Source organism: Thermochaetoides thermophila, assembly GCF_000221225.1.
Source record: "Thermochaetoides thermophila DSM 1495 unplaced genomic scaffold scf7180000011816, whole genome shotgun sequence".
Classification (NCBI taxonomy): Eukaryota; Fungi; Ascomycota; class Sordariomycetes; order Sordariales; family Chaetomiaceae; genus Thermochaetoides; species Thermochaetoides thermophila.
Window position 1 is genome coordinate 318,505 of NW_006383032.1, and position 27,337 is coordinate 345,841.

At 49.1% G+C, this 27,337-nt stretch overlaps 6 protein-coding genes across 6 annotated transcripts; 4 read left to right on the forward strand and 2 right to left on the reverse strand.

Moving 5' to 3' along the window:
* Window positions 1–5,250: 5,250 nt before the first annotated feature.
* On the forward strand, window positions 5,251–7,705 carry CTHT_0021920 (uncharacterized protein; the record flags this gene model as incomplete). Its single annotated transcript, XM_006692598.1, has 2 exons — window positions 5,251–7,094; window positions 7,159–7,705. 2 exons carry the CDS (start codon window positions 5,251–5,253, stop codon window positions 7,703–7,705), a joined length of 2,391 nt encoding a protein of 796 aa, XP_006692661.1.
* Window positions 7,706–8,437: 732 nt separating this feature from the next.
* CTHT_0021930 (uncharacterized protein) lies at window positions 8,438–11,188 on the forward strand (the record flags this gene model as incomplete). Its single annotated transcript, XM_006692599.1, has 3 exons — window positions 8,438–8,595; window positions 9,522–10,006; window positions 10,059–11,188. 3 exons carry the CDS (start codon window positions 8,438–8,440, stop codon window positions 11,186–11,188), a joined length of 1,773 nt encoding a protein of 590 aa, XP_006692662.1.
* A 2,274-nt stretch (window positions 11,189–13,462) lies between these two features.
* CTHT_0021940 (uncharacterized protein) lies at window positions 13,463–14,482 on the reverse strand (the record flags this gene model as incomplete). Its single annotated transcript, XM_006692600.1, has 1 exon — window positions 13,463–14,482. The coding sequence occupies one exon, from the start codon at window positions 14,480–14,482 to the stop codon at window positions 13,463–13,465; it is 1,020 nt and encodes a 339-aa protein (XP_006692663.1).
* A 1,333-nt stretch (window positions 14,483–15,815) lies between these two features.
* On the forward strand, window positions 15,816–17,671 carry CTHT_0021950 (uncharacterized protein; the record flags this gene model as incomplete). The annotated part of the gene is made up of 3 exons (XM_006692601.1): window positions 15,816–16,395; window positions 17,269–17,362; window positions 17,503–17,671. 3 exons carry the CDS (start codon window positions 15,816–15,818, stop codon window positions 17,669–17,671), a joined length of 843 nt encoding a protein of 280 aa, XP_006692664.1.
* Window positions 17,672–21,495: 3,824 nt separating this feature from the next.
* Window positions 21,496–22,801, forward strand: CTHT_0021960 (uncharacterized protein; the record flags this gene model as incomplete). The annotated part of the gene is made up of 3 exons (XM_006692602.1): window positions 21,496–21,643; window positions 21,694–22,323; window positions 22,383–22,801. 3 exons carry the CDS (start codon window positions 21,496–21,498, stop codon window positions 22,799–22,801), a joined length of 1,197 nt encoding a protein of 398 aa, XP_006692665.1.
* Window positions 22,802–23,372: 571 nt separating this feature from the next.
* CTHT_0021970 (uncharacterized protein) lies at window positions 23,373–27,185 on the reverse strand (the record flags this gene model as incomplete). The annotated part of the gene is made up of 8 exons (XM_006692603.1): window positions 23,373–23,854; window positions 23,912–24,105; window positions 24,162–25,189; window positions 25,249–25,338; window positions 26,069–26,423; window positions 26,487–26,884; window positions 26,951–27,000; window positions 27,056–27,185. 8 exons carry the CDS (start codon window positions 27,183–27,185, stop codon window positions 23,373–23,375), a joined length of 2,727 nt encoding a protein of 908 aa, XP_006692666.1.
* Between the last annotated feature and the right edge of the window lie 152 nt (window positions 27,186–27,337).

Genomic DNA, 27,337 nt, shown 5'->3' on the forward strand with positions numbered 1-27,337 from the left:
ATGTAGCATACGCTTTAGCTTTGGTCCCAACGATCTCTCTTACTTGTTTCCGACAATGGGAACCTAACACGGCACAAAGAGTTATGATAGCCTGATATAGACTGCGAAATCCATATTTTCAAATGCAACGCAACCATTACTCTGAGCCGGCAGCTGTCAAGCGCCTTCTTATTATTTAGTGATACTTCCAAAAGAGAATAAGCATTTCCGAGCTTCAATTTCCCTAATCTTTGTTCTTACCCCCGCTGCAAATTTCCCATCAAACGTTAGACATCAAGCCTTAGGCTTCCAGGTTTAGCTTAATGACCAGAGATGGCATTGAAAACAAATCTTCTTCAACTATCCACCGCAATCATTACGTTGCAGTCTTCACTTTCACTGCACTGATGCTCTTTAACCAATTACCGATCGTTGTACCCGTGGGATTCTGGCTTTGCGTCGGGACTCCAATGTCACATGGACACGGCAGTCCAAGGAAAGGGATGTCTCCAACTGCCAACACAAGGGGCACCAGAGAGAGAATGATTGCGAGCAGCACAAAAACATGGTTGATCCCGGAAGATGTCTAGAGCCGGATGACCGAAGAGAATGAGCCATATGGCCGAGGCATAATGAGGATTCTATAAAGGAAGCTGCCCGGTCATGATAGGCTTCCCTTGGTTCCTCCTCTCCCTGACACAAGGACACTGAGAACCAAGGAAGATTATTACACGTAGTAATTGACTTCGCTGTGCACCCCACATCGTCAGTGGCCATCATCAAACCCATTTGACCTATTGTCGATCCCTGCCTGCACCACACCAAGTCACCCGTTACATCCAAAGAGTAGTGAGACATTTCTATAAACGTGTATTTTGTACTTAGTGTGGGAAACGTTAGCAAATTGTGAAAGGAAAACACTGACATGTTAGGAGGGAAGTAGACCATTCTGTTGCTTAGCTCGAAGTTGGTAATGGGCTGGGTAACCTTAAGACCCACGCTTGTCATCATGAGGTGACTGTGAACCTAAATAGCAATATTAAAGACGCAGTTGGAAAAGCAGGTATTGTTTGCCAATGAGCTGGGAGCCTGGGTTTCATTATCAGTGGGGCCGCGTAATCTGGTTCGTCTCGATCCACTAATAATATACTGCAGTTTTGGTTGATTTTAGGATGGGAAAGTGTCGGCTGTCTGTATGCTTGCTGTAAGACATACTATGGAAGTCTATCTGCTTTGTATGCTTTTCCAAGTCCGTAGCTGGATCAACTGAAGATGCTTGCTGTTGACATCGAGAATAAGAATATCGTAATATGTACGGTGCAACAAAGCGTGAATAGTTGGAGTATGAGTTACACTGGGTCTCTATAATAGAAGAACCGAAATAGCCGTGCCCTGATGGATCGTAAGGATTCCGGCTGGAATAGCAAACATTTTACCAGCAACACATGTCGGTGTTTGCCCAGTCAGGGGTTTTATAGAAGGCGGTGATGAACAGCACAAAACAAACATGGATAAGCCCAAGTTCAAACTTCTTGCTAAAGATCGAGGTTATAGCCACGGATAATGGAGTGATAAAGGCTAGCTGGCGGTTTATCGTTAGACTTCTGGAGATACCCAAGAGGGGGCAAGATCATGTAGGATGTATGGTAGCTATGGCTTTGGCATGCTTGGAATGTTCATGGGCATCACCTAAAATTGTCAAGCCAAACACTATACTGACGTATCATTGTTAGTTTGAGTTGTATGCAGGGCCATGGACACAAAGAGAAAAGCGGTTTTCCTTTCCTTTGGCAGTTTTTTTTGCCATCATGGCAGAGCCAGGGTGGAAGCAAATTACTGGCCTTATGCACATCATTCTCGTGACAACTGATAGATAATTGCCGGAAAAAGCTTGCAACCTCACCACAAATGCTTTTATCCTTATTAAAAGAAAAAAAATTGGCAACCAACATATGAAAAGACATGGTTCAGGTAATTGATTTGTCTACCAACATGATTCAACATCGTAGCCTTGTGTGCTCAATTGTCATGCATAAAAAGAGCACACAATATCCAGTTACGTAGATAAAAGCAAACATCCCAGAAAAAAAGAAATGATTAGACAGTCGAAGGCTGCGTTTAAAATCACTGTCATATGCCAAACTTTTCCTTGAGAAACTTTCTCACTTCCTCATCCCCTTTATTCCAGACCGTCAGCTTATGTGGATCTCCTTCTATCCTCAAACCTTCCAGACAGGTGGCGCGAGAAAGAGCGACATAAACTTGGCCTGCCTCAAACACCCGTGAAATATCGACAACGACACGCTCCAGTGTCATTCCCTGGGACTTGTGGATACTCAAAGCCCATGCAGGAGCAAGGGGTATCTGAGTCCGGCAGAGATGAGAGTAAGGAGGCCTGTCTCCCAGGTCATGGATATGACATTCGGGATAAATTGTCTGAGTAATGCCGTTATGAAAGCGCACAATTGGCCAACAAAGGATGCCGTTAAGCTCATGTTGGTTCTGTGACTTGGCAAATTGTTGGATGTGCGCCTTTTTGATATCTCTGTAACTGCCAAATCGGGACAAGACGTGATAATCAGAATCTCGAAGATCACCCCTGGATGGCAGCTTGTCGGGGTGATATTGCTCCCATCCAATGATCACACCTTGACTTCCGTTGTATAGACCGGCATCTAAGTCGAGGTTCACTAGTAGGACGACCTGCATGCCTTCTTTAAGTTCCAAATAAGCCTCGAAACGGTGGTCATTGAGTGCACGAAGTGATCCATCTGGGTTCTTCTCACTTCTTCCTGCTAATTCCGGATGTAGTTCTCGATGCCAAAGAAAGCGATCATAACACCGATAACCATGTGTTGGTGTCTTCAAACGAGCAAACTCTTTTTCATTGGTCCGGCGAACCTCCTCACGAGTCGAGAATAGCTTGACTGCATTTTCTGTCATGGAGGGATGGTTCAGGAGAATGTCGACTTCTTCTGGGGTAAACTGAACCCCAAGGCGGCACTTCTGAAGCATTGATATGAAATGCGGATCACGCTGGCGATGTGTTTTCTTGAGCTGGATATGGACAAAATTGGCTTCTTTCCAACTGTGACTTTTGAATGCCCATTTTTCAGTGTCGTGCCATGTCCGAAGACACGTAGGACAAGTGTAGATGATATCCTTTTCTCGTCGTCTTGCTTTGAGCTCACTTCCACAGTAGAGACAATGCTTGAAGGGTTTTACTGGAGGAAGCTGACAAAAGTCTCCAGTAACAATAACCTGAACGCCACCGAAAGGTTCATGGCAGAGGCGAGCAGACTTCAAAATCGCGTTCAACCTCTCTAGATGAAGATTCTCAACCATGCTGATCTCATCAATGATGATGACATCGGTTTCTCGGAAGCGACGACATATGCTAGTCAACAAAGCCTGTCCTTTTAGAAAGTCTAGCCCTCGCTTATGATGGTCTGGAGTCCAGCCGGCAAATGTCCATAGTGTTGTGCCGTTAATTGAAAGGGCAGCTTTGCCCGTTGGTGCTATGACATGAACCCTCTTGCCCATGGCCTCGAGCCTTCTTCGAAGTTCGCGAAGGACTGTACTCTTTCCACACCCCGCAGAGCCAGTACAGAAGATATTGTGGCCCTTAGTAGCGAGTTCGACAACCCTTATCTGCTCGTCACAGAGAATTGGTTCAGTCCGAGGGGAACCAAGCCCACTTCCTAGGTCAGAAGATGTTAGGAGAGCGGTAGAAGATGGTATATTCTTCTGGTCGATATTTGCGAAGACTTGAATACCAGAAAGAGGGGTATCAGAAGAAGAAAGAGTCTTAAAAGTACCGGAAGGTGAGAAGAGCTGAGAAACGACGTTCTCCACGTCATTGCCCGTCAACCGTGAATATAGATTTCGATAGTGAGCAAGATGTTTCACAATATCGTTCTCCTTAACTGTGCTGTTAATACCACCAACGGATGGGCATTCCTCAAGTTTGCACTTCCAAAACAGATATTGCTCAGCCGCATAGCGTGCGTCTTTTGACATCGAACTTCTCGAATGGTCATGTGTCTGGTGAGAAGCTGTGTTTGTTGGAGTAGTAAGCGTTGAACTGATAGCTTCGGGGTTTTTGAAAAAAGGGACAGCACCAACTGGTAGAAGTTTGGGCCTGGGAAGTCCGGTGGGAGGACGAGTTGTGAGAGCTTGTTTATTCGATTGACCTGTTATTCCCATCCGGTTGTTTGCGCCAAGCGACTTTTGCGGCGACTCCTGTGTTGATGCCTTCACATCATCACTAGCAGAAGGCCTGGTGATCTGCGATTGACCAGATTTAGACAAATCTGGCCCGAGGCGTCGGCTGATCTCGGAGGGTCTCAGAGTGTTATCACGATGCTGCCGAGAGAAGCCTGGGAGAAGTTTTGTGATAGCTGCCCAACTCCAGAATGTTCGGCGGGCTGAAAGGGAGGATTGTGAGAGAAGTGATGAGTAGGCCATGGATATCTGCTCTGCGTCTCAAGCGTTCTTATGCAACATCGATGAGATTGGACTCGGTGCGGATTGGAGTCCTAAACTCCTGAGTCTTGGGGATCTTGGTGGATGGCATGACATTAGCTTGGGAAATGCGCGAGATGTAAAAAAAGACATGTAATTTTTGTTTGCTTTTTGATAAAGAGCAGGAGGCCCTCTGGAACTTGTTTTTGTAGCATTGCGTTTTGCAGTTCTGCAAGCAAGCTGCAACCTTGGACTTTTTTCTCTTTCATTTCAGGATGTCAAAAGCACCACATCGGTCGCGTTCTTGTCGCGACACGAGGGCACGTGACCGGCTCCACACTAACCAAGATACCTGAGCCAACCGATGGTTAGTGAACCTTGACCTTTGTGACACCGCAAGGCTGGACTTTCTGTGTTGATTTCCGGATTCCCGATGAATGCACTCTGTATTCTGCAGCTATCTTCAATGAGATAAATGATGCATGCAACCACACTGATCTGCACAACGCAATGATGAGCCGAGGAAGTGGCATCAACTCTCGTTGTTCCCCAGGTGGCTGGCAATGTCGCATCTTGGCGGCATGGCCGAATCCACTTGACACCACACAATAAATCACGACCTGCCATTTCAGGTACTACCTGCCGTCCTTGGGGATAGGCAGTCGGTCATGTCGAAATGGGCAGGCGGCTCAGAACATAGAGTTCAAAAGTTTGGTCCTCCCTGCATTGTCTCACAAAGGACAGAGGCATCCCCATCAACCACCTATCACTTTCATTTAGAAATATCCCGGGGAGCTGGGTAAAAAGATGAGACAACTTCTTTCTCTTTGTGTCATTGGGATTGTTCTGGTCTCAGCCATTGAGCCGCCGCGCCAGCCTCACCAGCCTCTTGGAAATGGCACCAAGCTGCTCACGTACAACGTCACCACTGGCAGCCCCGGCGAACTCTCTTCATCAACTACCTATGTCACATGGGTAGACTCGGACAACGATGGTGACTTCATCACATTTGGAGCAGATGGGTCACTGATATTTGAAAACGTTGTTAGTGGAAACCGAACCACGTTCCTCAATGCTGATAAAATCCCAGAGAACTACTACGACTATTGGATTTCTGCCGATCGCAAGAAGATCCTCTGGGCTATCAACTATACCAAACAATATCGCTACTCATACTTCGCCGATTACCTGGTTCAGGATGTTGCAACTGGGCAGACACAGCCCCTGGTCTCAAGTTCAAAGAGTGACATTCAGTTTGCTACTTGGAATCCTGCCTCCTCTTCGCAGATTGCTTTCGTTCAAGGCAACAATTTATTCATCTGGGACGACGGGAAGGTAACTCAAATCACTAAGAATGGCGGACCGGATATGTTCAACGCCGTCCCCGACTGGGTGTATGAGGAGGAGATATTTGGCGGCAATTCCGCTCTGTGGTACTCTCCCGATGGCGAATACATTGCCTTCTTGAGTTTCAACGAGACTGGTGTGGAGACTTTCACTGTTCCGTACTACATGGACAACCAGGAAGTTCCCCCCTCGTATCCTCGTGAGCTCGAGTTGCGCTATCCTAAGGTTGGCACGACCAATCCTACTGTCTCTTTCAACCTCGTTGACACGAAGAAATTCTCTGTTTCTTCCATTCCGATCACTGCTTGGCCAGCCGACAATCTGATCATTGGCGAAGTCGCTTGGGTGACCGATGACCACGACAAGGTCCTTTATCGCGCATTCAACCGCGTCCAGGACCGTGAAAAGATCGTGGTGGTTGACGTTGCTACCAAGAAATCCACCATCACTCGTCAGCGTGATGGCTCTGATGGTTGGTTGGACAACAACCTCGCCATCACTTATATCGGCTCTATTACCGAGAAGAAGCCCAAGCAGAAGCCGAGCAAGGGCAAGAACAACAGCAAGCCTCCTAAGGACAGGGAGCGTTACTACCTGGATCTCTCCGATGAATCCGGCTGGAACCACATCTACCTTTTCTCGATCGATGGTCGCTCCAAGATTGCCCTTACCTCTGGCAACTGGGAGGTTGCTACCATTGTGAAGATTGACACATCCCGTGGCCTCATCTACTACACGTCGACTGAGCGCCACAGTACGGAGCGTCACCTCTTCTCTGTCTCGTACTTGACGAAGAAGAAAACGGCGCTCGTTGACACAACTGTTCCTGCTGTCTGGTCCGCTTCGTTCTCGACTGGTGGTGGCTACTACATCTTGCGCTATGGTGGCCCAGATGTGCCATACCAGGAGCTTTATTCTGTCGATGCGCCAGCCAAGCCGATCCGTACTATTAACGCCAACACCAGACTCATCAACAACCTGCAGAATTATCGTCTTCCGAACATCACCTACCTCGAGCTGGCTCATCCTTCCGGCGTCACCCTGAACGCTATGCTCCGGCTGCCTGCCAACTTTGACCCGTCCAAGAAGTACCCGGTTCTCTTGACCCCCTACGGTGGTCCTAGCTCTCAGCAGGTCACGAAGTCTATGCAAAGCTTTGGCTTCAACGCCTACATTGCTTCGGACCCTGAGCTTGAGTACATCACCTTCACTGTTGATAACCGCGGTACTGGGTTTAAGGGTCGCGCGTTTAGGAGTCTCGTTGCCAAGAACCTGGGCGAACTTGAAGCTCAGGATCAGGTTTGGTATGTTTTAATCAGCCATATATCCAAGGTGAAGAATGTGTGACAAATGCTAACAGTCCTGGAGGGCCGCGAAGGAGCTTGCCAAGAACCCCTGGGTCGACGCCGACCACATCGGTATCTGGGGCTGGTCTTACGGCGGGTACCTGACCGCCAAGGTTGTCGAGCTCGGCGATCCCATCATATCGTTCGGCATTTCAACCGCTCCGGTCTCAAGCTGGGCGCTCTACGATACCATGTACACCGAGCGCTACATGAAGACGCCCGAACTCAACCCCGACGGCTACGCCAAGTCGGCGGTGCATAATGTGGCCGGTTTTAAGAAGCTTGCTGGAACCTTCCTCGTTCAGCACGGCACCGGTGACGACAACGTGCACTTCCAGAATGCGGCTGCTCTGGGTGATCTGTTGATGGGTGGCGGCGTCAACCCGGAGAAGCTGGAGCTGACCTGGTTCACGGACTCGGATCATTCTATTCGCTACCACAACCAGGGTCAGTTCTTGTACAAGCAGCTGAGCAAGAAGCTTTATGAGGAGAAGAACAGGCAAACTACCAGCGGGGGGCACCAGTGGAGCAAGCGTGGTGAGAAGAGGGCCGTGGCGTGGAGCGCTTGAGGGTAGAGGATCAAAGGTCCAGCGTAAAAGTTTGATGCAAAAGCATCAACATTGCATATCTTCATGTACATATTTGCCATGAAAGAGTGTTTGCATATCCAGTAATGCTAAGAATAATGAAGGATTTGATCTTGTTCTGGTACAGCTTCTTCAATCTCAGGGTTGTAGATCTTACTGTCGAGCGGATGTTAATCCAAGATCGATTTCGCCATTCTTACTCCAGCGCCTGGCAGTCTTTGTAGAACTTTTGTGATATTGTAACTGAACTGACTTTGTAACTTCCCGATAATAAACTATTCAGGAAAGTGGGGTTAGCTCATACTGCCGTTTTATTGGATGTCGCTGACTCGTCACTTCTGCGGACTTCCCTGTTGGTGTAAGTTATCGTAAGGAATCGAGTAAATTACCACCCACTGAGCGCTGCTGCAGCGTGCTGGAGCAATCTGCTAGTTGCCTGATGACGCTGGTTACTCCTGCTCCAATATACAGGATCGCAATTTCCTAGAGCATGGCTCTCGCTTTAGATCCCCATCTTCTTCTGTGTTTCCTAATAATTGACTGGAACTAGCAAGCAAGCAATGTTAGGCGAAGAGTAAGCAAACCATCATTCGCAGCCGAAACTTGGTAGTTGACGACAAATCGAATTACTAACAATTAGCACTTCAACAGCTCATTAGCTACATCACTGCGAGCATCATCAAGCTATTTTGTTTAGCAACATACAAACTCACAATGTGTGTCTGGGTCTACGTCACCTACGCCTGCTTCGACGAAAAAACCGGCCACGGTGAAGTCGGCCTCGTCCGCCACAGGACATGCAAAGACTTTAACCGCACGCTACAGCCCTGCGGCGTCCCGATAATTCCTCCAATTCCGTGCATCAAGCTCTGGTACGCCTGCTACTATTGCCGCAAACGAAACGGTCAATTGGGCATGCTGCCTTTGGCCAGGGTTCTTCACGAAACAGTCTCAACTCCTGAGCCGACTCACCTTGATGAAGCCGAGATGGAGCTGGTCAAACCACGATACGAATGGAGAAAAACGAAGCCAGGGCGGGGATCATTCTCCGATTATGCACCGTGGTTTGGAGATAAAGCTGGGGAACAGACCACTAGTACGGAAAAAGAGGTGGAAAGGGACGCGAAGGGGCGATGAAGAGTTTCCATTCGTCAAGAAAGACTGGCGAAAAGGATAGAAACAAGACTCATGAGCTTCAGTAGCAAAGATGGAGACTAGCATCGATGTTATTTATGCACGTGAAGTGTGTATGGCAGGGGTTTTGGAAGACGAAATAGCTGCTTAACCCGTTTTTCTTGGGGCTCGTCAGCCTTAGCACAACATTGACTCAGAGATTAGAAGTTTGAAAGGCTCAAGATTTGGTCCAGCAGTACAAAATTGCAACTTAGTTTCTCGTGCAATGGTACCGAAATTGATCGTGGATCAAAACCAAACCCCTGGCTTTTTCTAGACCTGTACCAAGCAGCTGGAGTCGCAACCGCTAAATGCTGCCTCATTATTGGCAATGTTGCAGCTCAAATGCGACTTTGAGTTGGATGGAGAGAACAAAAGGCTTCTGCAGTCAGCAATAACCGAGCGGTTTGCATGTGTGGAACTTGTGTCCCGGGACGGAACTCCGGCAAATTTCTTCGCTACAGGGCCATGCAGATTCAGCCGTACTGCTTAGTACACAAACACGATCGTCTATAACTTGAGGCAGCTTGCATCTTCCGTTTATCCATCTTGATCCGGTTAACTTCAGTTATTTATGGTCTGTATCAGTATCAACAATGCGTTATTTGTTTTTTATTTTGTCTAGTGTTACCGGCATCATAGCTGGTAACACAGTAAAAGATGCCCCAGCTGCTCCGATCTTACAGCGTGGTCCAGCACAAAACAACACACCAAACTGTGTCGACCCCAAGCGCTTTATTACTGTATCGACCTTAACTGGACCGATCATTGGTCATGTTGCTCCCAACACATCATGTGTTGTCGAGTATCTGGGCATTCCCTATGCCAAGCCCCCGGTTGGCCAGTTAAGATTTGCTCCTCCTGTGCCTCTTCATCACAGGAAAATCGCATATGTCGCGTCCAATTTCGGATATGACTGTCCCCTTACTCCTTCTAGTCCAGTTGACTATCCGGGGTATACTCCTCAAGCCCCGCGCATCATCCGTTACTATACCTCGGGGGCAGGAAACCCTCAGAGTGAGGACTGCCTGACGCTGAATATCTGGTCCAAGTCTACCCCAAAGAGCGTAGCGAAGAAAAAACCGGTAATTGTCTTCTTTTATGGAGGCCGTAAGTCAGCTCCCTTCAGCACTAAATTTGATCCGGACTAACATGAATCTAGGCTTCACAACCGGCAATACCAACACGCCGATGTATAATGGCAAACACCTTGCAGATGCTGAGGACGTAATTGTGGTGACTGTCAATTACCGAATCAATATTTTTGGTTTTCCTGGTGCCCCTGGAACGCTGCCAAATCTCGGCCTTCGCGACCAACGTGCTGCTGTTGAATGGCTTCGCCAGAATATTGCCAACTTTGGCGGCGATATCAACCGCATCATCCTCACCGGACAATCCGCTGGCGGTGTGGCCGTTGACTACTGGGCCTATACATACAAGAATAGCCCCATTGCTGCGGGTTTGATCATGTCCTCTGGAAATTCATGGAGCTTCCCAGTCATTTCCAAGGAAACAGCTACAAACAACTGGAACGCTGTCGTCAACGCTCTGGGATGCAATTCGACTGACACCGAGCAAACCCTGACTTGCATGCGCTCCCAGCCCTGGACAGCCATCAAAGACGCCGCAGCAACAATCAGACCGCGCCCAAGCAGCAGTGTTCTCCGCTCAGTTCCTCCCTTCTACCCAACACCCGATGGCGAAATTGTCTTTGCCAACTACACGTCCCTCACGGAACGCTGCGAGTTTGCCAGGCTCCCTATCCTGATTGGTTCCAACGCCAACGAAGCTGGATTCTACCGCATCTCCCTCTACGGTAACACTGGAACACAGCCGACTCAAGAGCAAGTCAATTCGTTTCACCTGGAGTCCTTCACCTGTCCTGCTGCCTACCAAGCCTCCGCTCGACGTGGCTGCGGGGTGCCAGCTTGGGTGTACCGCTACAATGCAGACTGGCCAAACACAAGGTTGTACGAGGGATCGGGGGCTTATCACGGCGTGGACCTGCACATGATCTTCGGAGCTTCGGAAGATACCAGTGGGCTGCCAACGACGAGAGAGCAAAGGGAATTGACGAAGTTGATGCAGCGGGCATGGGCTACGTTTGCGGCGGATCCGTGGGAGGGGTTGAGGAGAGAGTTTCGGTGGCCGAAGTGGGAAGGCAGAGGAGAAACGAATGTGGTGATTGAGCTGGGTAAGGGGAATCAGCCCAGGGTTGAGTACGGAGGGGGGGATCAATACGGGGTGTCATGCGAAAATGTCACGCTGGGAGCGTTGGGAACATCTGCGTGAATAAAGCTACTCCCTGGTTCATCACTAACTGGGCCTTGTAAGCTGTACCTGCTGGTTACGCATACATGACCCTTGTTAGAAGCAAGCAATCCAAGATAATTGCAGGTCAGAAATTAAAGATCATGTTTACACCTCACTCATTTGTCATTTCACACACTGCCAAGCTCCTCTTCCATGTCCTCAATCGCGTTGGTGATGCTCTCCGCATATTTGGAAGAGATCTTCAGCCTCACATACCCCTCCTCAGAGATCGCCACCAAGTCGACAACAAAAACTTTGGAGTGACGATCTTTCCTGGGTACAGGTAGTTGACCCCAGTACCCTTGATAACCCGGGCAACATCAGCAGTGACTGGAACAAGTGTTGCTATCCGAAGGCGTGGGAACTTGCACATTCTTTATTGCCCGAGAAAATGACAGAAACTCATGCAGCAGGCAGTCAAATTTTGTGATACTGACCCATTGGAGGTTATGAGAGCGGCTCGCAAGATCTTCAATCTTTATTTCTGCCTGAGTTAGAGATTCATAACTTACTGCCATGATGATAAAAGAGGGGAAATTCAAGACATTGTATGTTTGATACCATCGATCTCTTTTGATCAGATCATTTAAAAATAGAACAATCCATGCCTTCTTTTTTTTAAAAAAAGAGCATCATTGCAACTTCTCTCATTCAGAGGCGAGAAATCAACTTCTAGGATCCTCATCAAGGAGCCTGGGCCTGTTCTGGATTCTAGTACAGCCAGCTTGGACCCCAAGCCTCCGTTATTCTTTTCTCTCAATTCCAGACAGAAATCTGACACTGCAATTTTAGCAAGAGTGTGGCATGTTAAATTTAGTCAAATCTGATGGTTTGCCGCTCTGACGCAGCTGTTGCTCAGTTCACTTTAGACTTCGCCGGTAGTTTAGTGAGAACGCATGTATCGGGAGGGATGAATGGAAGAGATTTGAGAAAACTGTTGATTATACGAGGAGACAAGAATAGGATCAGACTAATTTCCAATCGGCACCATTGATTGAACACAGTGGACAGGATCAGTCATTGCTCGCATGGCTTCCTCACAGATATCAAGGCCATTCCAAGAAAAGGGACACCTTTCCTGCCAATTGAATGGCTCCATGGACTCCGCATTGGTTGTTTTTGACTTCTTTAAAGCAAATGAGTTGACACTTGATGCAAGGCCTTGCTTAATTTTGACAGGCGCAGGGGAGATCGTCCAATAAATTGAGAATTCCTGAGAGGGAAACGACAACATGAGGCTCCATGATCGCTATGCCCAGCTGATACAAAGATCTTAAAATACTGGAAGAAAGGCGTAGAATTACTGAAAAAAAAACAGCAACTGCACCTGGTGTTTGGAATCATTGTTGAAAGACAAGAGTCAAGTGTTTGGTACCTTAAAGATGGTAGCAGCTAGCAAAAGACATGGAGAAGTACTCCATACGAGCATTTTTTTCAGATATCCCAGTCTAAAGATATGCATTTAGTGTTTCACATTTCAATGTAAATTCTGTAATGCTAAAACAAGATTTGCAAGTCGTCTTCGAGGTCTATTCTCCCTTTGAAGCAGAACGGTTCAGGGGAGTTGACAATTAGGAATAAAGTAAACAATGACACCATTGCCACGGGCAACCGCTTACGAGTCACGTGATTTTCAATGAATAGGATAAATGCTATAGCTCTCATTGATCTTTATACAAGTAGTATTGTTGATTAGACCAAGGACTCGTTTCTAGAAAGCTGGATGGAGCTGATATACTTGCTAGGTGTTCGTGCTTTGTTTGTCAAGAGAAGGATTTATGATCTCCAGACCCTCCAAAAGGTTTGAATCCCAACACAGTTCGCAAATGGTAAGGGAGTTTGACTGCCTGTCTGATGCAGAGAACTTGTTAAGTCGTTGACTTGTGTGCTCACATCATTATCTCAGTGGGACTCAGAGCAAAGTGATAGAATGCTTGTGATTCTCACCCCCACCTCTCCTACATGCAAAGATTGTCCTGGAGGGGAAAGTGTGATGTTAGGGCTTTGAATTGATTGCGAACAGGGGAACTATTTATATTGATCACCCATGTCTTGTGGTCTATCAGTCAGCATAATAAAGATGTCTTGTTGAAGGTGGAATCAAGTATCTCAAAGGGTCTCTCACATCACCACGTGCTAACAGATCTGAACGCTAAGCCGATTGTTTTGAAGACAACGCTTCGATAGAGAAAAGAAAGCTATGTACTTTTCTTAACTTATATACAGAGAACAAAACAGTTGAGAATCTGTCTTTTAACCCCTAAGATGATACCTGTGTCGAACAGCTTGGCCGGTAGGTGTAGGTGTCACCTCTGCAGTCCACAGTACGGTCTCTGTACTCCTCGTCACAACAACGGGAGTTCCCTCTGATCTCAGTAACATCGAGGTCTGCTGCGCATACGGGACTGGCATAGCCCAGCTGGCTATCGTTGGCCCCGGAATGATGTAACTCGCCAGCGCTGGAGCTGTGACATTTACCCACACGCCAATATGATCATCCCGATAAAACTCCCTAGCATCATACCCATCTAGCGTCACGCTCCCCTCTTTCTCTCCCTCAATCCACAGATTAAAGCACACAGGGTAATTTTGCGCCCCTCCCCTCTTCGCCGCAAAATGCAATGCAATAATCTCATGTCTCATCACATACGCCCCGCGCGCCAAACCCCTTGGCACCTCTACCTGCCAGCTGTTGTTGGCAGCAACCATCACATCTGTGGCCCACCTCTTTCCTACTATGCCAGCCCGGCCGTGTTCCACATCCCAGCGATTCTCATTGTTCGGGAGAATCTCTAGTACGGGACGAGACTCATCAATTTTTGTCCATCTCAGGGTCGTCTTATCCACACCTGCACACCCGGACTGGCTTTTGCAGGGAGCGATGTATGTCAGGATAGGACCGACGTGCCCCACAGGCCAACCGTTCCATTGAATGTGGATTAGATCGCCTGGGCGAACGGGAGCATGGGCTTTGGGGCTGGTAGCACCGATGTGACAAATTATATCCGGATGTGAGTAATTTTCTGGGGCGACGAAGCCATCGTCGAAAGCGGCATATGACCAAGCAACACTACCAGGATGGTTGGGTCTGGGATTGTTGTATGTTTTGTTGCTATCAGGGTTCTTAACGGGGCTTCGCGGGTCATAGCCGTGGTAGAGAGCCCCGTTGACGACGATGTGGGAGAGATGAGAGTGGGCGAATACCGGGTCAGGGATGAGTGTGGAGCTGAGAGTAAGCAGGATTGAAAGAAGTGAACTCGTTGAAGGAGGCATTTTGGAAGTTTTTTTTCTGGGGGGGTCACTCCAGGATATACTGTGAGGAAAGCAAGGCTTTTGGAGTTGCTCAGCTGGGAGAACAGTGCGTGCTTAAGTCTTGAGACAATGCGGACTCTCGCTCAGAAACTGCCACATAAGGAGCACGTTTGGGGTGTACGAAAGACGGAACAAGGCTGGGGTGCAGACGGGAAGTGATGAAAGTTCATTTATCCTTATTATTCTTTACAAGACTTGTGGCTAATGCCAATCCTGCGAGAGCCTGGTTCAGCAGTGTGGAGTTTGTCAAGACGGGATAATGGGCTAACTGTCCGTCTGTTAGATCCATACTGCGGCGAAGACTTGTCCGCTCTATAAGGGCAAATGCGAAATTCCGTCTTAATGCATGCAGGCTCGGCATATTAAGCCGGCTTAGAAGATGCTGATTCTTCCAACGAAATTGTATAAGGTTACAAAGCACATCAATTTGGGACAACCTGGGAGTTGAAGGGACCGGTCCTGCCTACAGTTGTTGAGTAGTATCTCGATACTTTCAGTGGCAGTTCTCAGTTAGGTATCATCACTCCCAGACCTACGGTACGGAGATCTTCCACCTGGCGAACACGTTGGAGGGGGTCAGATATCTCGGGACCATCCGTGCGGCATACTGCCAAGCCTCGCTACTGGTAGTCGGCGCCGGCCCTTTTTTATGTGATCCGGTTAAAACATGGTTACTCGGCCGATCGATATTATGCTGGTAGGGTGTCTGCCGAAGATGTGGGGAGCGTTTCATCCATCTGATGTAAAGTGGACTTCGTCATTCTCTCCGGAGAGGATGGCAGCATTGTCCGGAGGAGCCCATATGATTGGCATATATGCAAATCTGGACATCGGTAACCAGTCCCGGGATGGGCTTGGCATGAAGCGCAGCCGTGAAACCGATAGAACAGAGATCTGGAGCGTGCAAGTATGTCTGCTGTGAACAAGGACCTTAAGAGCCAAACCTAGAAAAACGGGGTATATGGCAGGGCCGGGATTAAGTCGGAACCGTCTGTGTCAAGTATAGAGCAATGCAAATCTCCACCGAAATCTTGGCCTTTGGGTCTTTCGTATCGGAGCAACTGAGGAGGACAAAGCGCGGCAGAGGGATAGCGACAACGGAAGGGCAGGCGAAGGGGAAAGAGGGCATTGCTAACCCTAACCCTTACACCTACATAAGCCCCAACACAGCCGCAATTCACCCCGCCGACTGTTGCCTAGAGCAAGGCGCGATGGCGCGTCAGGTGTTTCTAATAACTTTGGCAAAACCGTCTTGGCGACGCCCAAAAGACTCTTTTCAACATCAGAATACAACATGCCAGAGAGAATACGACAGACAGCGAGAAGTAAGCGCGATGGCAAGCCGGCAGCTACCCCTTGGGGCTCGGCGACGATTCCAACCAAGCACTTTGAAGATGCAGCGGCATGGGAAGCATGGCTGGAACAGAATTATGGAGACCCTGACGGCATCTGGATGAAGATCAGCAGGAGAGGCAGCGGCATCCCCTCCGTCACGTACGACCAAGCGCTGGATATTGCCCTTTGCTTTGGGTGGATCGACGGGCAGAGAAAGAGTCTCGATGCGCAGTTCTTCCTACAGCGATTTGCCCCGAGACGCAAGAACAGCAACTGGTCGAAACGAAATGTTGAGAAAGTAACTGCACTGATCGAGGCAGGGAGAATGCGACCTCCCGGACAGGCCGAGATTGATGCGGCAAAGGCAGACGGACGGTGGGAGAAGGCGTACGCGTCGCCAAGCGTGATTGAAGTCCCCGACGATTTCCAAAGGGCCCTTAACAAGAATCCAAAGGCCAAGGCGTTCTTCGAGAGTCTCAGCAAGATGAAACGATATCCTTTTCTTTATCGCCTTGAGATTGTCAAGAGGGAGGAGACACGTAAGAGGAAGATCGAACAGTTTGTTGAGCTATTGTCAGCGGGAAAAACATTGTAGTCGATTTTTAGTCAGTCTCAATGACAAGGCCTATGTGTACTTTCTAATATCCTATATGGTAGATGCCACGACGGAAGCTGATGAGCTTGAATGCTGACCTGCTGCTCTTAACGTTTGTGGGGGATGCTTTAATTCCGGGGAGGATTCCAAGTTCGCAGGAACAGTAGGGAATCGCACCGTGGTCAATGGGAAGGTGGACCAAAACGTCGCGTTCCCCACTGTGGGGAGCTTGGCCCCTCCTTTCAAGGAGCCGAACAGTCAAAAAGCCGTTAGATGGGGGTCGCAACCATCCCATCCTTCAGCTTCTGGCTCCTGCGCTTGCATCAATGATATTAGGATCTGGAGTGGTTGGTCCTAATTAAGGCACGCACCTCTCCACGATTTGACATCTTGTGTTGGTCGGCACTGCGGAATCCAAAGCTTGCTATGCTCGACCGTTACTCAAAGCATTTATTTCCTCTTGTGTATTACCCCGAAGCCTTCGACAATTTATTACTCGTTTTGGAGCATCAGAAAACCTTCAATTTGAGGATGTCCTCTCTCTTGATGACCCTCGCTTTCTTCTGAGGCCAGCACTTTCTGCCATCTTGATCTTTCCCACCACACTCCGCTATGAAGAACGACAGAAAGCCTCAGAATCGGAGAGACCAGAATACAATTGAAGCGGTTCTGGGGAACCGGTGCTTTGGTTCAAAACATTAACATTGCTTGATTTTGTATGCCTTGAGCAATGCACCATGTCGTTTCTTGATCAGTGAGATAGGTGTCGTGCCTTCTCGCTGCTAGCTTCCCCTAACCTGGCGTGATGTGTTCTCAGAACTGGATTCGCTCCTCTCTCGACTTGTCGATTTCTGCATTCTGCTCTCTCTCTTAGAACGAGCTGAAGTCCTCAAGAACTTCGCTGAACTTGAGTAAGCATACGCCAGCGACAGTAACTTGCAGTGGAAAGGGGCTTTTATTTTTCGCAAGAACCACAATCTCTGTGGAAGGTGCAGCAATGAACACATCAACAATACTTAGAGTCGTTGCTGAAACCAGCTAACAATCGCAGACTCTGTCTGACGCGTCTCGAATGCACCACCTGCCCCGCAGGAAAGGCAGAAGCGATGGGAGAAGACCAGTTTGCTCGACCTGCACAGCTCGGCACTGGGAGGATTAATGCAGCTCTGAGAACAGTGTCGTGCAGCAATCAGCAGCATTGTGCGCAGCATCCATACTAACTAACTTTTGGGTTACGTGGTGGTCGCTCTTCCAATGGGCACATTCCCTCAGTACCCTCGTCAACATACACATGCGTCTCTAACGGCTTTGGGAACGATGTTTCATCTGATCCTTAGGCTGTCCATGGGGCTGCCATAGCTGTGCCACTGTTTGCAGGTAATCATCATCCTCCGTTTTCATAATAGCTTTCAGCTATTCAGTTGTATGAAAGGCAGTGATTCTCCCTCTGCGGTAACTCCTCTGCCTGTTGAGGGACATGGGCCGGGCATTACTCTCGAGGATGATGAAGACAATGCCGTCATCAATGAAGCCAGAGTTAATTCGGTCTTTATGCACGAAGGCCTGCATGCGGCGGCCCTCAATTCTCCTTTGCCTCTGGAATCCCCAGCGATTCCAGATCCCGTCGGCTTTGCCATTGATCGACTCTCTCAGCTCTTAAGTTGATTTTGAGGCTTCAGCAAAAATGATACAGCTCCTCCTACTTCGGACAGCGTATCGTTACTTCGACAGCAGGGCGAGCAGATGCTGGCTGATGATAGGGCTGCCATTTGCATGTCTGTTGGTCTCAGCCAGCTCCACCGAGAGATTCGTCTAAGAATCTGGTATGCTGGGTGTAATACTCATGAACTATAACTGTCGTTGACTTGTGTTTACCTCCTCGGACCTTCCCTCCTCGCGGAGTCCAATCACTGAGCATTTTCTAGCCTCTAGAACAGACTCAAACAGCTTTGCTGACGTCCTGAGAAAGATTGATCACGAACTTTGCGTTCTCTACCCGCGAATAGTCTATGGAATGCTTGAAAACATATCCAGAAGTGTTAGGTCAAGGCAACAACCTCCATCCTGGTTTGCTCTGCAAAGTGAGTGATCCCACTCTTTGCTCCCCTCCTTCGGAAAAAGTATTTATGGGCGTTGTCTGGAGTGGCCTTTACCTTTGGCGCTGCCCTTTTAGTGGTCACATTATCCCCGACGCTAGAAGTCAGTCTATCCGTTGATCTAGCTCAGAGATCATGGAAGCATGTGATGGCCATATTTGTCCACCGTCAGTACCATGTTCTCTCAGCAATCAAGGCAAGAGAAACACTCGACAGTTTCGATCTTCAATTTCTATGCGGCATGTTAAAGGTTAGGTATATATCTTTTGTAGTCTTCAGGTGAATGGGAGTGTACTGCAATCAGGAACCACGACAGCACTGACCCAAGGCATCTCCCATATCATGATCCTACCGGCATACCAACAGTGGGAAAAAATGAAAAAGCTCCCGCTCTTCTTCAAGTTTATCCCAATTCTCACAGCAAAGCTACGGCCAATCGCCACATCCTAAACTACAAGATTTCGGCATTGGCTTCATAACCACTTCTGTCACCGCTAGGCCCTTCAGCATGAATCTCCCCTCCTCTTGGGAATGAAATCCTCCTCCACAAACAATCTCGGTCTCTTCCATGCCTTATTTCCCGACTACTATGGCAACATTGGGTGCTGGCGTCGGACTTAGCATTGCAATGAGCGCGATGCAATGCTTCAGTCAAGGTCTGGCACAAGAGTCACTTAGTGGGGAGTGGTTTGATACATTAAAATGGGCGGGGGACTTGGATGATGCGATAATAAAGTGTACGATGGAGTGGCGTTCATAATACCCAGATTTCTAATCTAGCAGTTACACTTACTAGTTAGAGGCTTGCTTTGGGTATATTTTGTTGAACGTCATTTGGCATTATAGTCCAAAAGAACAACTCAAATATGTATAAAACTTACAAGTTCTTGCGTACATGATTTGTCCTCACAACAAGCGGAATTCACACTATTTTGCGAAGTGATCGTGCCACCTGCGCGATTCTTCATAGGAAGCAGCAATAGGGGTGAGAAACTGGCATATTCGTCGCCCTTCCACCCACACATTCGCAGTGCCGACTGGACACCCATGCGTGATCGAAGACACCGGCGGGAATGTCAATTTCTTACCGGTCTACTTCAGCGGCGTTCACATCTCCATCCATGACGCTGGGGACAAACTCGCAAGGACATTTTCTCAGAATGAAGTGGCATCATTCAACATCAAGGGGTAAACCACATCCAGCGATGATAACTCTGGATGGGACATGGTCTAAGCGATGCTGAAGTCATGGAGCTTCGGCAGGAGCTAGTGAAAGTGCAGGCCGCACACCAAGATGTCCAGATATTGAAGGGCCTTCAGATCCTTCCACAAAGACATGATCTCGCCGGTTGTGAAGAGCTCATCATTTTTTTCTATGAGCTTCTTCGCAATAGCTCGCATAGGCAACTGGCAGTGCTCTTCGTACCACGCCCACAAATTGTCCCCGTCGAGGAACCCGGGATCGTTTTGTAGCCCAGCCCGCTGTAAGTCCCTGCTGCAGACATAGGCGACGGAGGAGACCATTGCCTCGTGCGCCGGCGTGAGGAACAGGTAGCCATAGACTTGTTGGGCTAAGTCCTCGTGCCGTTCTTGCTACAGCCGGCCGTATGCGCGGCATCTGCAGTAGAATGGGTTAAATACTCGAGAATTTCTGGGTTGGTTAAAGTGTCCTTGCCCTTGACGGCCCAGTTCTGGAGCTCATAGGCAGTGTGGAACGTGAACTAGTTCAGACAAAGCGCTTGCTCAGTCTTGGGATTTAAGTTAGAGAACAGTCAACTGCGAAATATCTGGACTAAACAAGTTCTGAGGTAGTAACTTAAGATATCTAGAGTGTAGAACTTAGCTTCACTCCCCCGCACCGTATTTCTCACCAAGATGTAATAGTCCATATCATATTTGTTGATGAGGTCAATGAACTCGATTTACGCTTTGCCTGTGACGGTGAAAGGGGGAGTTGGGCCCTCAACCTCCCTGGGAACAGGCTGACCCCCTAACCACTATGTCACCCAGTCATCGAATATTCATGGTGAATCAGTGTTAATGACATCATGTGCAACGACCTGGTCGAAAATCGTTTAGTGTAGATGCCAAGCAGCATGGCCCTGGTCAGGCTCAGGGAGTATCATGCGGCAAAAAATGGAAAACGGGGAAGAAAAAGTCGGCTACGCCGATGATTTGTAAACCTATTTGACCAACATTTTGTGCTTGTCGAAAGAGACCTGACAGAAGGAAAAGGGAGAGATAAAAGGGTTACTTGAAGGGAGGTTCATGTTTATAAGCAGTCCATCCCACATCCCATTGTTTTTTCGCACGAGTTGGAGGCTAAGTAGGGATTCCAGTTTTATAAGAGCTATCATGCTTAAACCTTCCCGTGTCAGTAAGTAAAAGCCTAGGACAGAATGGAATATACTTCGACATTTCCAGATTATAGCCTGGATATGACATGGAGTTAGGAGGATCACATTCCAACTGAACAGTGAGGTCATTGAAGTCGCGTCCGACTCTAACATCGGCCCGCTGCGGGTCGGTTAGGCAGCCCCATCTCCCCCTCGCAGCGGCGCCGGCTTACAATAACCCCACTCTTGCGATCCTTCCCCACCTGAGCCGCCATCTGACTAATGGTGATCACCAAATCAGCGAACAGCGAAAGAACGGCCCAGAGAGATAAGCTTATCAAGCAGCCGCCGAGATGCAGGCCAAAAGATCGACTGAAGCTCCAATGCGGGGTTTAAGCACAAGTGTGCTTGGCGATGAGGGCACATCCCACATCTCAAAAATGCTGGCCGCCCTTGGGCTAGCAGGACTCGGTTATTGTTCCTTTGGAATCCCGAGGCTTCGGGAGATTCTGCCCAAGGACGCGGTCTTGAACGTTGGATCAAGTGTTGGCGGGTCATTTTGGGGGCTGTTGGAGATTCACTAGAAAGCTCTTGGACCACGCTAACGCCGACATGCCCCTCCCCCGCATCTGGTCCCCTCGCTGGAGGACATGGCGGTTACCACCTCCTCTTTCATATATTCCACGGTCAGCGCTACGTCTTATTGGCTTGCTAATGGTCATAAATGGCATCGTCTGGGCTGCTGCTGGTGTTCTCCTTCGTAAGTTAACCCTAGAAGTCTCCAGGGACGGAAATACTGAGATTTGTCAGACTACTACCCCCGCCTAACCCCTCCGGCTGTCCTCTCCTACACCTTCGGCCTACGCCATGCCCTCGATGCAGATCACATCGCCGCCATTGATCTGACGACCCGTCGGCTCATCGCCGCGGGCCAGCGTCCCGTCGCCGTTGGAACCTTCTTCAGTCTGGGACACTCGACGATCGTAATTATCACGTGTATCGTTGTGGCCGCAACGGCAGGAGCCTTGCGCCAACGGTTCGACGATTTCAAGCGTGTAGGGGGGATTATCGGCACGAGTGTTTCTGCTGCGTTTTTGTTGCTGCTGTGCATTGGCAATGGATGGGTGCTATGGAGGTTGGTGAGGAAAGTCAGGCAGGAAGTTACGGAGCAGACGTTGAGGGATGAGGAGGAGGCTGAGGAAGCGGCTGATGAGGCTGCCAGACGGGCGCTGCATTTTGATGGAGTTGGGTTTATGTCGAGGGTGTTTGGGAAGGCATTTAGGCTGATTGATCGGCCTTGGAAGATGCTTCCTCTAGGGATGTTGTTTGGCTTGGGGTTTGACACGAGCTCTGAGATTGCGATCTTGGGCATTGCGAGTGTACAAGCTGCACAAGGGACGAGCATGTGGGTGATTTTGATCTTTCCTGCTTTGTTTACCGGTACGGATCTTGTTTCCTTTTCTCTATCTCACCCGCGGGCTAACTAGGATGTCTTCTAGCCGGCATGTGTATGCTCGACACCACCGACGGTGCCCTAATGATGGCCCTGTACACATCCAAGGCCTTCTCCAGGGATATGATCGCCATCCTCTACTACTCTATCGTTCTCACTGGCATTACAGTCGTTGTCTCGGCCTTCATTGGCATCATCCAGGTCTTGTCCCTTATCGAGCACGTTGCTGAACCGGAGGGCAAGTTCTGGAAAGGGGTTGGTGCGATTGGAGATCATTACGATATCATCGGTGGATGCATCTGCGGGCTTTTTGTCTTGGTCGGCTTGGGCTCCATTCTTGTGTATCGTCCTTGGAGGAGACGGATGGAGCGGCGAGTCCAAGAAGCTATTCCGGCGATCGATGCTGTTGTACCACAGCCACAGCAGCAAAGCTCTAGGAAAGCTCAATCCCCTGGCTTGCCTTGATGCTGGCTCGTCGTCCGCACATATGATAATGTTTTGATCATATCGTTAGATCCTTGGGCTCGAAATTGGATACCACCACCATCAGAGCAACCGGCCGCCGAGTTTGGATTGCACAGCACTTCAACTCGAAGCCCACGACAATATCGATGATCTCAATGAAACGGAGGACGAGACCCCTGTTGATCAGGAAAAATGCGGGTATGACAGCTGTTGTATCACCTCTTACGCTTGCTCGGCGTGGGGTCTGCGGCGTTGGTCTTAGACATCGGGTGTACCGCCCCCGAAAGTGCTATCGAACTAGGTGTCATAGCACAGGCAGTCGGAAATAACAACATTAGTTTGTTGATTGACAGACTTTGTTTCGGATGCTCAAGAGACCCTTAACTCAGAGAGAGGCCTGAGATACCGTCGTGTCAAGAGATCAAAAAAAGAATAAACCGGAAGTAAACAGACAGTAGACAATATTTCTTTTTCTGTTACAGTATTTGCAATGATGATGTGATGGGCTGTGAACCACCAAATAACCAAATCAATCAAGTTAAAGAGGAAACGATCATTATTTATCTTATTATTACCACTTCCAAGAGGCAAACATGAAGTAGTGGCTTATGTACAAGTTGTATGCACTGAGAACGAGCAGCGGCACGGTGTGGTACCACGGAAAGCCCGTAAGGAGCCTGTAGGTCACCGACGCAACGACTGCTCCTACCCAAGTCAGTGTCCACAGCCAACAGAGTATCCTCATGTTGCGATACTTGTTCGACTTGTGCGCTTTTTTGTCCCCGGATGCAGCCCAGAGAAGCTCGATGCCGAAAAGACGATCCTTGATAGCCGTTAGATAAGCATAGGACTGGATGACCATGATGTGTTGCACGTTCAGGCCGTAGCTTGCCTTGGCCCAAAAACGGAACAGGATGAGACCGTAGAAGATGGATGGAATGGCGAAGGCCAAGTTGTAGTATTTGAACCATTCGGGTCGAAAGAACAAAAGAAGAGGCCCAGGCATGGGCGAGATGAAGATGCCAAGGGCGACAGCAGAGTAGTAAAGCAGGCCTTAGGGTCCAATCAGTACTGGAAGAGCTTGTCAACAAGGGAGAAGCAGATTCATACCACAGAGATAGCACATCTTTTGCATGGTAGTCAAGTTGGAAACCCAGAAATGCTTGGTTGTCAGGAGCGTGGTGCTTCCGCGCGCCCAGCGCATCTGCTGTGAGAAAAAGGAGCGTGGGGTGTTCGGGCAGATGCCCGTCGCTAGACAGAGAGGGACGTATTTGACCTTCCAACCTCGATCAACAGCGCCAAACCTAGCAGAGTTAGCACTCAAACTCCGTACCTTTATGTTACAGTGCTAGCAACTCACCCAGTATGGACATCCTCAGAAAACCCGATCTCCGCCGTCCCACCAACCTCGACCAACGACGCCCGTCTGTACACGGCATTACTCCCTACACAGATCGATGCCCCCCACCGGTTCCTATTAACCTGCACCACACGATAGAACAGCTCTTGCGTTGCGCCCGCACCCTGTTCGATCCACGTCTGGTCATCCGTGACACGAAAGTACTGAGGGCTCTGCACGATCGCCGTCTTTTCGTCCGCGAGATGCTCGACCATCAGCTCCCTGAGAAAATCGGGCCGAGGACAGAAGTCTGCGTCAAAGATTGCAAAGAAGTCGCTCTCTGTGCGGGCGAATGCCCAGCGAAGGTTGCCTGCCTTGCGCAGGCGTGGCCGGTCGTCGCGGACGATATAGTTGAAGCCGAAGCGGGCGGCAAGATCGCGCACTGCAGGCTGGTCGCCGTCGTCAAGAACGTAGACTTTGAGCTTGTGGGCAGGCCAGTCGAGACGAATGATGTGGCTCCAGGTGTTTTCTAAGATCTCGAGGGGCTCGGAGCAGCAGGGCAGATAGATGTCCACTGTTGGGGCAGTTTCGTCGGTGATTGGGTGCTGCTCCCGTATTCGCAGATGGGATTCGTAATCCCAATCTCGTCCAATCAAGCCAACGAAGTACGAGATCATGAGATAGATGTTGAGGAAAGTGACGAAGATGCCGTACCAGGAGAAGATTGGGTCGCATATGGCGAAGAGCCACATGCCGGCTGATAGGGACAAGAAAGAGAAGACGCCGAAGATGTAGAGTGGAATGCGGTTTGTCTCGATGTACTTGAGTTTCTCCTCGTCAGTCGGTGCTGAAGGAAGTACTAGCGGAGGTTCCCCTCCCGGACAATATGTCCTCCGGAAGGCTTTATAGGCACGCTTGAGGATGCTGGCCTTGGTTGAAGCCTGTTCAATAGAAGACGGGTGATCCTGTCTAATTCCGGATTGAAAGACTCCATCGTCAGAAGAGAATGCTGATTTCTCATTAAGCTCCCCATGAAGCTGGTCCTGGGCCTGTCGAAATGTTAGACCAGTTTACAGATCGAGGCGATGCAAGCTTAGTCCCGACTTACCGTTGCACTGGTGGCTTGTCTAGGCGTCCGGCCTGGAACATGAGGAAGAGGTCTGAAGGGAGCAGGAAAGACTGGCGGTAGCTGGAGGTCCTGACTTCATGTCAATAACCTTCTGTTGAACATCCAGATAAGCATACTTACGAATGTATGTACGCTATATGTGCTAGAGGACTCATCCCTTGGTAGTGAGCAGTTGGAGGGATCACGGAAAGGATCTCGACAAATATGAGAAGAAGGAATGCTCCGCTGTGTCCCGGCTGTTCCAGGCCGCGGAGGGTAAGTATACGACGCCATCCAGAAAGATTTCCTGAGGGACTAGCAGAAAAGAATGAAGTAGTTGGCTACAAGTGAGTGCATTTTTGACATTAGTGAGATGGAAAAAGCGTACAAATGCCCCTAGCACATACGGCCGTATATAATTTGAAGGATGGATATCATCAACCCCTCCCACCATCCGGCTGTCATGGAGACAACACCGGAGTAGCCTTGAGCTCGTGTCATCCAGTGATCATCCCGAGGAAAGGATCCATCAATGTGACTTAGGGAGCAGTGGCTAACTTTAGATCAGGTTGTTAAAGAGACTCGGGAGCAATACCCTTGAGATCAAGGTGCCACCCTTGACTAAGATGTTGAAACAACGTCCGAGCGCTGCCGATCGAACCTAGTAGGCCCGGTCAGATCCCGGTCAATGAAAGAAACAGAGACATAAAAAAACATTGGGCAATATGTCCCAATAGCAGACCCAAAAAGTACTTTCCACGAAGAATGCTGAATAGAACCCGAGCCGGAAACGTGGATAACATCAACGAAGGTAGTGTACAAAGCAAACAGTTCCAGCGACTATGGCAAACAGTTTCCGCGAAGTGATGTAAGCAGCAGCAATGACGCCGGAACTGGTGAGGCAGTCCGGGGCGGGGGGGAGATCGAGGACCGGCGGAGGGCCGACGAGTACGTCAAGGCCATATTTTCGTGCCGAGAATGTCACATTCCCCTTGGAGTGCCAGGTCTCGGTACCAAAGCCAACCAGCCCCAAATATGCGCGCCGAGACACAAGATCGTTCATCCAAAGGAACTGCAGTAGGGGAGACACATCCCCCGCGAAGCTCGTCTCGGGGACCTCCGTGAGCCAGGTAAACACATGAGTTCCTCTCTGGTTTTTGCCATAGTAAAGTGTACTATGTGACCGAGGTTAGCAACACATTAACAGAGCAGCTAGCCGCCAGGGATGGCCAACGTACAACTCAACATGTCCTATGGTCATTGTTACACGACACTTTGCGGGGCGTTTGTATCCAAGAGGATATGCATAACCAAACATTCCGAGCCAGATCATGACTTCCGTCTCAGCTGAGGTTTCCCCTTGAGACTCCGGCGGATTGTGATCGACAAAAAGGTCAAAAGCAACGTTGGCGAACACGTCTTCTTGAGATAGCGCTATAGAATCAAGGCTTGGAATTGGCTTTGGCGTCGATCCCAGTCCCATGGACCACTGGGCCGTAAGAACAAGCGCCGATATGTTAGTCAAGGGAACTGGGAAAGTGGAGTCTGTCAACTTGACGTGGGGATAAGAGTGAACTGTGCCAGCCTCGGCCGACCAATTCCAAGTGGCGTCAAAAGATGGAGGTTTATCCTTGATCTGAGGAAGGCAAGATGTTAACACCGCATTCCGGTAGCTGTTGCGAAGATGGGGGTTGTCACGAACCATGATACATTGGAACCCTGGGGCATCCGGGTTCCAGGCGTTCGGAACATCTGGCGTAGTATGAGTAAGTGGTTTTCAGGAAGCATGATGTGGAATATATCTTACATGTCAAGTTGGTATTAGGAGTAGTGTAACTGCCCTCTCCACATAACCTAGCATCATAACTGGAACTCGCCCCAGGCTTGCCTAATATGGCAACAGAAATAACAAGTTGCATAGTCCTCGACAACCACATGTTTGGTAATAAGCCTCAATAGTAAGTCGATGGCGGCAGTGAAAATGAATGAGGAATTCGATGCCGGGCGAGAGTCGCGACACAGCTAATCTAGTTCATAAACTAGTCTGCTAACCTTAGAAGATGTCTCTATCGTTGGTAAAAAAAAAAAA